We start from the raw sequence: 11,201 nt of genomic DNA, 5'->3' as shown, positions 1-11,201 counted from the left end.
GGCATTTCCCTCCATCGCCCAATACACTGAGTCCGCGGGGTTGGGAAGGACAGGGTGTCGGGCACCAGGACTAGAGCTGAGTCAGGAGATCTTTGCCCAGTTTCCAGGGGTTAGCATCCTTGGGGTGGCAATGCTGGCGAACACTCAGGGTTTGGTGCCCTCATGCCCACCCCCTCCAGGCAGCCAGCTCTGACTGCACGTGGTGACGCGTGACCCTGCCAGCCAGCCATGCCCCTGCTGCGCAGCACCATGGGCCTGGCAGGTCTGCTCTTCTGGGCAGGCCAGCCAGTGAGTGCCTTGATGCCCAATACCACCCTGGCACTGGCCCAGACCGAGGGCACAGCTGTGTGGCCCCTGAGTGGCCTCGGCGTGCCCCGGTACCGACGGAAGCGCCACATCTCTGCCAGGGACATGAGTGCCTTGCTGGATTATCACAACCACATCCGGGCCAGTGTGCACCCACCTGCGGCCAACATGGAGTACATGGTGAGTTCCCACGCCCTCTCCTGTGCCCTTTCCAGCGAATGCCAGTCAATTCAGCGTGTTCTGGAAGAGCTGGACCATTCGCCAGCCTGGCCCCACTAGCCAGTATCTGGGTGTCTGGGTCCTGTGGAAAGGGCAGGAATTAGTCTACCCATTTTAGAGATGAGAAAACAAAGGCAGCTGCACAGGTCCTCCTGGGAAGCAGGGTCAGCAGACTGCTATGATGGAGCGTCCACTGTGTGCCTTGCCATAACCTACACACAACCCTGAGGGTACTCCTTTTCTTTCAGGGTGGGGCTCCTCACCTCCATTTTCCAATAAAGAAATTGAGATGCAGAGAATTCTAACCCAGGTCTGCTGGCTGCTAAAGGTCGTGGTCTTAACAGATACTATACCCCGCCCAAGGATTTGGGCTCCCTGCTGGGGACCTGCAGGGGGTGGGTGGCGGGAGCTTCCCGTGGTCTGCTGGACACACAGACTGTACTCAGCAAGCCCATGGAGGCAGAGTTTGGGGGTCTCAAGCTGAGGAAAACTGGCAGCTGACCAGCTGCAGAAGCTGAGATGTGTTCCCTTAAAGAGGCAGGGCCAGTGGCTGTCACCCCAGTCCCCCAGAAGCCAGACTCCGGGAGTGGAGGAGGGGAGCCTTTCTCCTTATCGCAGTCCCTCCCCTAGGACCTTTGTCCCAAACCAGCCTGGAGAGATAGGCTTCTAGCCCACCCACAGATTTCTTTAAGGAAAGAGATTGTCAGTCCGCCCCCTCTGAGACAAATGCATGCTACTCAACAGCCTGAAAATTCCTATGCTTTTCCAATGTGTCCGTTCACTTGTGTACGAGCTGCAGCTTGGAGCCAGGTCCATGCTAAGCCTCGCACACTGCTGAGAACAGGATGGGCAAGTGTCTTCCGTCATGGGGATGACAGGAAACATATCCACAATACAAGATCCGGATAATATAGTATCCAGGAGGAATAAGGTGTTGGGGAGGGCCTGGGATAGGAGCCAGAATGGCAGGCAGCTGGAGGTGGAGCGTTGTTACTTTGTTCATTGAAGGACTCATTCAGTTATTAGCACAGTGACTGGCACATGGAAGGTCCTTCATTTTTCAAACAAATGACACATTTGTTGTGTGTGCAAGGCATTCATCCCAACAAGTGTTTATTCCATGCATGGTGGAACAGAGAGCTAAATATCTCACCATGGACCCTAATAGGGTCAGTGAATGGGGGTGTGATGTTAGCATACTCCTTCCCTCAGTTTACCCCTTTGTTGCATGAAGGAAACATTCCTCTGCTTTCCCTAAGAGTGTGAATTGGACAACCTTGGGGCCATGTTTGGACCCCTCTCTTGGTATCCCTGTGTCTTCTTCACTAGCTGGCTTCTGCCCACAGGACAGGTATCCTGACGAAGCATCCTTTGCTCAAAGACCTTCTCTCTCCCACAGCCTCCCCAAAAGTTTCAGTCCCCCGTTTCACACCCACCAGGATTGTAATGATTGTTTAATTTCTCATCTCCTTGCTAGACTGTGAGTCCTGCATCCCTAGAAATATTGTTCAATATTTGCTGAATGAACAAATAAAATGAATGAATGAATGACTAATACCTCAGAGAATCCCCGGAAATTAGAGTGGAAGGAAACTTGTATCTTTTTTTCAAGTGATTTTTTTTCAAGTTATGAAACTTGGGGCATTCACACATTGGAAAATTATGAAGCTGTTAGGAGGGGTAAGGAGGGTATTCTCTATGTGCTGAAGTTGAATAACCACTAAGTTATGTTTGGTTGAGTGAAAACAGCAAGAGCCCTGATAGAATGTCTGGTTAGCTGCCATTTGTAAAAAAATAATAATGTAAATTTGTAAAAAATTTTGAAAAAAAATATACATATACATTTTATATATTCTTGTGTATACTTAATCATATACAATTATATATACTTATATAATTATGTGTGTGTGTATACTTGTACAGGTATAGAATATTTCTGGAAGAGGATGCCAGGAATCACAGTATGGTTGCCTCTAGGGGGCAGGGTGGCTGGGGGAGCAAGGAGAAGATTGAGATGAGAGACTTTTGCACTTTTCCGCCTTTGGGCGTTTCATATATTTGTGCCTGTTTTCACTATTCAGAAAAAAAAACATTTTGAATTCAAATATTTATGTTAAAATTTGTTTTAAGAATACAATCACTATACTAAAAAGCCAGTCCCCTCCCCATCACCCCGGGCTCAGCCACTTCTAGGGGCTGCTAACTCCCAGACCAAGAGCCTGGGACCTGCTCAGAGCAGAGAACCCCCAGCCGGATGTCCAGTGGGAGGAAAGGGTGCTGGAAGAGGAGTCAGAGATCTAGGTGTGGGTCTTGGCGCTGGTGTGAACTGTGAAGTCCTAGGCCTTCTCTGACTCCCAGGGTTCTAAGCTGTCGACTGGATTTGGTGCAGGGTTCCAAGGAGACGGAGGACGAGTGGCACCAGGGCAATGCGTGTCTCTGGATGTGGCTGGGATGATGGTGGTTGTCACCCTGGGGAATCTCATGGCCTTTCTCTCCCCAGGTCTGGGACGAGCGGCTGGCCAGGTCTGCCGAGGCCTGGGCCACCCAGTGCCTCTGGGCCCATGGGCCCTCACAGCTAATGAGATACGTGGGCCAGAACCTCTCCATCCATTCTGGCCGGTGAGTGACCTTCTGCCCTTCCTTCAATCGGTCACTCAGCAAGGTCACTGAGCAAAGTGGTGGCAGGACAGCTTCTCCACTCCCCCGCCGGCATCTTCCATCTTCTCTGCCTCCCCAGGTACCGCTCGGTGGTGGACCTCGTGAAGTCTTGGTCTGAGGAGAAGCGCCATTACTCGTTTCCGGCCCCCAGGGACTGTCAGCCACGCTGCCCCTGGCGCTGCAGCGGCCCAGTCTGCTCCCACTATACCCAGGTACCCCTCTGTTGGGACAAACGGCCAAGGGACAGCAAATCCTGGTAGCTTAGAAGAAAAAGAATATGGCAGAACAGAAATTACAGAACAGAGGTCCTATGGACTTCCCTTCACACAATAAGCATATTTCTGGAGAACTGTGTGTAGACTGAGTTGAGCTGACTGGATCTCGTTTTGAGTGTCTTAGGTGGGCTGACCAGATTGTTTGGCCACCAAAATGGAGATGGGTGGTCTGACAAGTTCAAGAATGCTTCTGAATTCAATAGGGCCAAACTTTTTCTAGTATTTTCTGTCTTCTCAGGATCTCACTATCTTTATTAATTATTATTATTATTATCATCATCATCATCATCATCATCATTTTGAGTAGGCTCCATACCCAGAGTGGAGCCCAATGCAGGGCCTGAACTCATGACCCCGAAATCAAGACCTGAGCTGAGATCAAGAGTTGGACGCTTAACTGACTAAGCCATCCAGGCACCCCTAGGATCCCACTATCTTAAAAAAATGAAATGCTAAAATAAAATGACAAAAATTGTAGCATATTTTGAGACTTAATATTGAATATGTTACCATTTGTTACACATAAAAATATAACGTGATATAATGTTGCAGGAAATGGAACCAAAACTTCCCATTGTGGGACAAATATTTTCTTCCAGTCTGTCCATCTCTCTGTGACTCATGTGGAGTTAAGGTCAAAAATCCACATTGGAGACCCTCTAGGACACGTGAGGCCTAAATCAAATTGTCCTTCCTGATATCCCAGGAGATACTATTACCTTTATTTTACCAAAGAAGAAACTGAGGCACGTCATGGGTAATTGACTTGGTCAAAGTCACACACTAGGGATATTGAGATTCTGATCCAAGGCTGTTTAACTCCAAAGTTTGTGTTTTAACCTCCAACACAATAATTTTCAAACTGGTTGCTAGGGAAAAAAGAAAGAAAGAAAATTAATAGAAGAGTATAGAAAATATTAGCATATATTATATAAGAAAAGATTAAATGTTGGTTCACAAAACTTTTGTCCCAACTTTTGTGTGTGTGCATGTTGTACACTGAGTAAAAATTTAAAATTCATTCCTTACTGTTGGTGGTAGTAAAAAACAAAAAAGCTTGAGAAACATTATAGCACAATGTGTCTCCAGGAACATTGGCACAGGCAGACTGCCTTCCCCCAGGAAGACCTCACCCACCCTGAACCACGTCCAGGAGCCTCCCAGCCCCAAGGAACCTGGGCCCCCCGAGTCCATCTCAAAGCCTCCCCTGTCATTGTCCTTCCTCAGATGGTGTGGGCATCCTCCAATCGGCTGGGCTGTGCCATCCACACCTGTGGCAGCATCAACGTCTGGGGCAACACTTGGCATCACGCCATGTACCTGGTCTGCAACTACGCCATTAAGTAAGTGCAGGACTGAGACAGGGGGGCTGTGGGGTGGGGGGGGGGGACCCTGAGTGGAATGGAAGAAAAGGAAGATGCCCAGGACACCCTGCCTTCTTCCATTCTAAGTAACCTCACTACCACACAACCTGGTAGATTTAGAGTCGATTAATGCTTCTTTTTCTTTACCCAAATTGCAAGAAGTGATTGGGAGATAGAGGACCAAGTCAGGTGGATAGGCAGCCTCATGGATGAAGTCAATAGTAGAGAATATGGTTTCGATGTGCCAGACAAGCAGGCTTGCAACTCTCTCACCCTCGAATTAGACCTGCACACCCACTGACTGGCAACACCTGAGAGCCACAGTCCTCTTCCAACGAGTGCAGCCAGCCCCTTTAGCGTGTCACAGGACGTAGAGCAACCAAGAACATGTGTTCCCTGCAGCCAGGCAGATCCCAAACGAAAGAAAAGGATAGAACAAGTATGCTCAGCTCCTTCCTCCAGGCTCTCCAATCAGCTTCGTGGGAGAGAGGTCAGGAGTGGCCTTTATACGCAAGTCTCTTGGAAACATGGAGAAAGAAGGATGGAAGTTCCCATCCAATGTATGGTATACAAACTTGCCAACAATACTGATGCTCATATAAAAACAAGAACACGTTCTAAGCAAACATGATCTTAAGAATTTCAAAATTACATGCTGATGACCACCTTTTACTTTCAAGTAGCTCTTAACTCTTTACCAAATAGTTTCACCTTATTATCTCACTGAAGAGATGAAAGAGAAAGGAAGGAAGGAAAAAGGGAGGAATACTGGGTAAATGTTCTCCTTTTCTAAGAGTAAGAAATTGAGGATCAGAGAGATGAAGTAATATACGAACATCACAAAGCCAGGAGGTAGCAGAGCGATGTGAAATACAAGTCTTGATTTCAAGTCTATGTTCTGTCTACTATACTATTCCGATGTTCTGGAAATCACTGGGAGCCTGAACACAAATTCTCAAGCTATTTATTTGTTAGTGGTGACATCTATTAACAAAGTATCAGCCCAGCTTTATCAGACACAAAAATACAAAGCAAACTTCGTTACAAATAGCCTAAGGGACTGCTCCAACTTGCTGATAGACTGAATTTTTGCAGCATTAACACTATACTTGTTAAGATTTTTATGGTCTGGAGTCAAGGCTGTTAGGGTTCAAATTTGTGATTTAACTTAGCTTCTATGTGCCTGTTTTCTCATCTGCAAAATGGGAATAAAATAGTACCTACTCACTGAGTTGCTGAGAGAAGTGATCTGACCCGTGTAACACCCCCAGGCTCATGGCGATAGAATGCTTGCTGGCGCTTACTGCTTTGCCCAGATCTGGGTGTGATGTCCAGCTCTACCGTGCGCATAAGAGGACTTTGTATAAGGCATCTCACCTCTATGGACCTCAGTCTCCTCTTTTAAAATTGGGCTGATCCTACCTGTGTCACAGACGATCACACTACAGAGTTAGCTGCCCATAGTACGTGCTCAGTAACTGGGGGCTGTGGTTATAACTGGGTTAAAAACTTTTCGAGGGTGGGAAATAGACCTGATTCATTTCTATACCCTTTTACTACAGTGATTTCAACCCCCTCCCCTTTTCTTAAGCAAAACTTTTTTCCAAGTGGTTAAATTGAACAGAAAAAGAATGATTTTTATTCCATCACCCCCAGGTGTCTCCACTTCCCACATTCCCTGCCCCCAAACTTCCAGGAGCACCTTTTGAAAACTATACACTCACAGCATCTGGCACAAATCCTGATGCCCAAAACAGATGCTCTGGAAGTGTTTGTTGAATGAACAAGTGAATGAACCCTATATAAAACCAGAAATGCATACTCTTCTAAGCATTTCTTGGCTGACTTTACTTACAGTCATTCAACAATCACTTCTGGAGAAAAAAAGAATCCATTTCTGCCCACAAAGAGTGTTCATATGAGGTGTGAGAAAAGAAGGCACTGGATTTGCAAAGATAACACTACAGGCCAGCGGTAAGATTATCAGGCAGCCATGAGCAAGGGCTGGGGAGATGATTTTGGGACTTGAGAAGAGGAGGGAGAAAAAGAAAAATCTGTAGGCTGTGTTGGAGAAGAGAAATCTGGGAAGGTGGGGTATGTGAACAGGATCCACAGCTGCTGGAACAGTCTGGAATGCCTGACCAAAAGCTGCAGAAGCTTTTGTGCACTTCTAGGGGTGGGGGGGGGTGGGGGGGTCAGCAAACTAGGGCCCCATGGCAAAACCTCACCTGCTGCTTGTTTTCATAAATAAAGTTTTCTTGAAACACAGCCACACCATTCATTTACATCTTACCCAGGGCTGCTTGCAATGCAATAGAGATATCCGGTCCACAAAACCTAACGCATCTGCTATCTGGAACTTTACCTAAAAAAATCTGCCAATATCTGCACAGGCAAGGGGAATCCAATAAAAGTTTCTGAGCAGGAGAATGTGATGATGGTGGCTGGTTGGTTTCTAACAGCTTTCTTGAGATGTAATTCACAGGGCATACAACTTGCCCATTTGACATGTACAATTCAATGGTTTTGGTATATTACACTATTAATTTGTTTTAATTGTGGTAAAATATCGATACCATCAAATTTGCCACCTTAATCATTTCGAAGTGCACCTTGTGGCCTTCCTTACATTCACCATGTTGTACAACCATCCCACCATCTACTTCCAGAACTAGTCCATCATCCCAAAGATAAAGTCTGTAGCCACTAAGCAATCACTCCTCACCCCTCTTCCCTCAAAAGGCCATGGTCTGTTGAGAGGACAAACTCAGGAGCAGGTAGGCTGGGTTTGGGATCTGGCCGTCGTGGAAATGGGCAGTGGTGGCCATGACGAGGCCTCATGGCCGCATGCCAACGTGATCAAGTATTCTCGGCATTTCATTACTCTAGCTCATAGCCACACAGCACTTTCCTAAGTTCTAAAGTGTTTGCACCTTTTTTTTGCAGATACCGTTTCATTTCATTATTTTATTCAGAAGAAATGCGGTGGTTTATTCTGTTACCAGCTGGCCAGTGGCAGAATCTAGTACCAGAACCCAGAGCTGCCTGGGTTGGGGACGGGAGGTCGGATGGAGGGAGTAAGAAAATCAGCACTTACTGAAGAGTCACTGTTTGCCGGCATGGTGCTGGGAGCAGGCACACAGGCCCCCATTATTTGATCTTTGCTGCCTCCCCGTGAGACAGGGGAGTCTTCTCTTGGTTTTATGGATAAGAAACCAAGGCTTGCAGGTGTGACTTGCCCAAGGTCGCATAGCCCGTCATCCGCGGTGCTGAGATATGGAAAACTATATGAACGTTGCCCACATTAACTCTCCTCTGTCCCCGTCTCCTTGGGACCTTTTCTCTTCCAGGGGCAACTGGATCGGCGAGGCACCATACAAGATGGGGAGGCCGTGTTCTGCCTGCCCCCCAAGTTACCGAGGCAGCTGCAGTAGCAACATGTGCTTCTCTGGACTCGAATCCAATAGGCTCCTGTGGTTCTAACTCTTCCCTGGGCCCTGGAGGGGGCTCTGGTCCTCCCACAAAGGCTCCCTCCCCAAAGACCAGGTGAAAGAATAATTGTTTTTGTAAAGGACATTATTGGGCTCTCTCCACTGATCTCAATTTTCCCTCCTGATTCCTTCCATTCCTGAAATGTCCAGCATGTGCTAGAAGAAAACACCTCCTGGCTTGTTTGCTTGCTTCCTTCCTTCCTTCCCTTCCTGCCTTCCCTCCTTTCCTTCCCTTCCTCCCTTCCCTCCCTCCCTTCCTTTTCTTTCTTTCTTTCTTTCTTTCTTTCTTTCTTTCTTTCTTTCTCTCTTTCTTTCTTCTTTCTTTCTTCCTTCCTTCCTTCCTTCCTTCCTTCCTTCCTTCCTTCCTTCCTTCCAGCTTTTTTCTCTCTGGCTTCTGGGAAAGAGGCCTGCATCTTTCATTGACTCAGTGCTCAGAGAGCGGGGGCTGGATGGAGCTGACTCTCGGGTCCCCAAGCCTGCATGTCTTTGTCCATCCAGTGAAGGGTATTTATTAAATAATCTTTAGCCTGAAACCCACTTTCATTCATCCAATAACAGCCAACTTCGAGGACTTGGGGTTTGCTCCGTGAGTTGAGAACATTTCAGGTCCAAGCTTTAAAAAAAAAATTAATTGAAATTGACTTGTGGATTCAGGCTCCCCTTTTACAGATGGGTACACTGAGCCTCCAAAAAGGGGTCTCATCTACTGATAGCCACACAGCTGGTCCCCAACAGCACCCAGGTCGGAGCTCAGGCCCTGACGAGCCCTGCAGGCTGCTGGACCCCTCTCTGAGCATCAGGACTGAGAGTGCAAAAGCAAAGCTGGCTGGAAGGAACTGTCGTCTTCTGGACCTGTCTTTTTCTCTATCATTCCACACGTCTGTCTGTCTGTTAGTCCCTTTCTCTCTGCCCCACACCCTCTGTAGAATCTCATTCTCATTCCTATAAACCATTTCCTCTCTCCCCACCCCACCCCACCCCACCCAGATATCACGACACACAAAAGTCCTTTTGTTTCCAGAGATAGTAAAATCTTCCCCTCAGACCTTGCCCTCCAGCTGGGGCCCACTCCCTGCTTGGCCAGAGAGCACTCCATTCGAAGACCTGGATGGAAAACAGGCCCCTACATCCTGCTGGATGGAGTGAGTTTTCTACCCTCTTGGTCATTCCCACTGAGGCCATGGTTCTTGCATGTCAACCTCCCACCCCCGGCCCCCAATAAATTCCTTTGAGATCTGATGCAGTGGCGCGTTCTGGTCCCTCCCTCTCTCAGCTCCCAGAAGGGGTCAAGAAAGGAAGGAAACTGAGTAGGGGGAGATGGATTGAGGGCAAAACCAGCTCCAGAGGAAGGCCAGGAGAGAGGGCTGACAGCCCCTACTCTGTGCCAGGGGCCACAACCAGCTCAGTGCACGCGTGCACGGGTGTGCACTACTATTCCCTTTTACCAATGAGATGAACGAGGCTTAGGGTGACCGCCCATTTCCAGATGCTGGAAATCTGGAGATGAGTGAAGAGAAACAAGGACGCTATTGTGAGTTTAGTATTCGCAGATTATATCCTTCTTCCTTTTTTTAAATTACTGATGTCTTTATATTGGGGAAGAAAAAGGCTTGCTAGCCCTATGCCAATTTCCTGAAATGTTCTGGAAATTTAAGTGGCACGTGACCCCTTGAATTAAATGGTACGCATAAGGTTGTATAGCTAGCAGGGAGCAGGCATAGGATTTGAATTTAGCTTGATCTGACCTCAAAGCCTGTGTGATTTTGATTGCCCCACATTGCCTTCCCATGCTGCAAACCAGAATGACCATGACCATGATGACCACTGGCATCTACGAGCTGCTTAGTGCACTCTTTAACCTCAATGAATTATCACAGCCGTCTTCAGTGATAGGTATGTTCCTGTCCACCTTTACAGACATAAAACCTGAGGCAAAAGAAGCTGGATTTGAGTATGTCCTGTGTGACTCAGGAGCCCGATGTCTTAACCCATTTCCTTGCTGCCTCTCAACTAAGAAGGGAGAAACTCAGAGACTGGACAAAGCAGAAAGTGCCATTGTAAGGGTTGGGAATTCCAGACGACCTCCTAGTTTCCCCACTTTTGAAACCGCCCTCGAGAAGAGCCCGTGCCAACAGAGCAATGAGCAGGTCGGGCTTGCTTAGCTAGCCAAGGCCTGGACACTGCAGACCTGGGGGCGAGGACTCCGGGTGGGGGGTGCTCATAGCATCCTGGTTTGTCAAGCTGCTCTTCTAACTGAAAGGGAACTTTTGCTGCAAGAAATCTTTAACTAAACATTCAAGCCTCTGTAGTATTTTGTACTCTCTGAAGATCTTCATAGCCCAATCTCATTTGATTGCTTGTTTGTTCATACATTCATTCACCAACCGAGTGGGTTAAGAGTGGAGACTCTGGAGCCAGATTGTCTCGGTACAAATTTAACTTTGTGGCTAAGTGTGCTTGGGCAGGTTACTGTGAACTCTCAGTGCCTGTCTCATCTCTAAGTGCGGACACTAACAGTATCTGCCTTGTGAGGGCATTCAAGACATTAAATAAATGAATACATGGGAAGCACTTAGAGCAGTGTCTGGCATAGAGTAAATACTATAAAAGTGTCAGCTCTGAGCACAGTGGTCACTAATATATAGATCAGGATGGACAAACTATGGCTTACAAGCCAAATCTGGCCCACTGCCTGTTTTTATAAATAAAGTTTTATTAGAACACAGCCATGCTCATTTGTTTATATAGTGTCTATGGCTGATTTCACGCTTCCACAGCAGACATGAGTAGTTGCCAGAGACCACATGTATTTACTATCTGGCCCTTTATAGAAAACACTTACTGACCCCTGAGGATCTATAATGTTCCTATGGTCCTGGAGCTTGTAA

The 11,201-nt window shown here is 47.3% G+C and overlaps 1 protein-coding gene across 1 annotated transcript; it reads left to right on the top strand.

Moving 5' to 3' along the window:
- The first annotated feature begins 228 nt into the window (after nucleotides 1-228).
- Nucleotides 229-8,305, top strand: R3HDML (R3H domain containing like). The gene is made up of 5 exons (XM_002917363.3): nucleotides 229-486; nucleotides 3,026-3,144; nucleotides 3,263-3,395; nucleotides 4,686-4,801; nucleotides 8,173-8,305. Exons 1-5 carry the CDS (start codon nucleotides 229-231, stop codon nucleotides 8,303-8,305), a joined length of 759 nt encoding a protein of 252 aa, XP_002917409.1.
- Nucleotides 8,306-11,201: the final 2,896 nt, after the last annotated feature.

Source organism: Ailuropoda melanoleuca, chromosome 13 (assembly GCF_002007445.2).
Source record: "Ailuropoda melanoleuca isolate Jingjing chromosome 13, ASM200744v2, whole genome shotgun sequence".
Lineage (NCBI taxonomy): Eukaryota > Metazoa > Chordata > Mammalia > Carnivora > Ursidae > Ailuropoda > Ailuropoda melanoleuca.
This window is presented reverse-complemented; position numbering and strand designations above follow the sequence as displayed.

Excerpts from the sequence above, each read along its gene's own strand:
- R3HDML (XM_002917363.3), top strand. The coding sequence starts at position 229 with ATGCCCCTGCTGCGCAGCACCATGGGCCTGGCAGGTCTGCTCTTCTGG. Across the intron at positions 487-3,025 it reads CGGCCAACATGGAGTACATG|GTCTGGGACGAGCGGCTGGC; the intron begins GTGAGTTCCCAC and ends TTCTCTCCCCAG. Across the intron at positions 3,145-3,262 it reads CTCTCCATCCATTCTGGCCG|GTACCGCTCGGTGGTGGACC; the intron begins GTGAGTGACCTT and ends CTGCCTCCCCAG.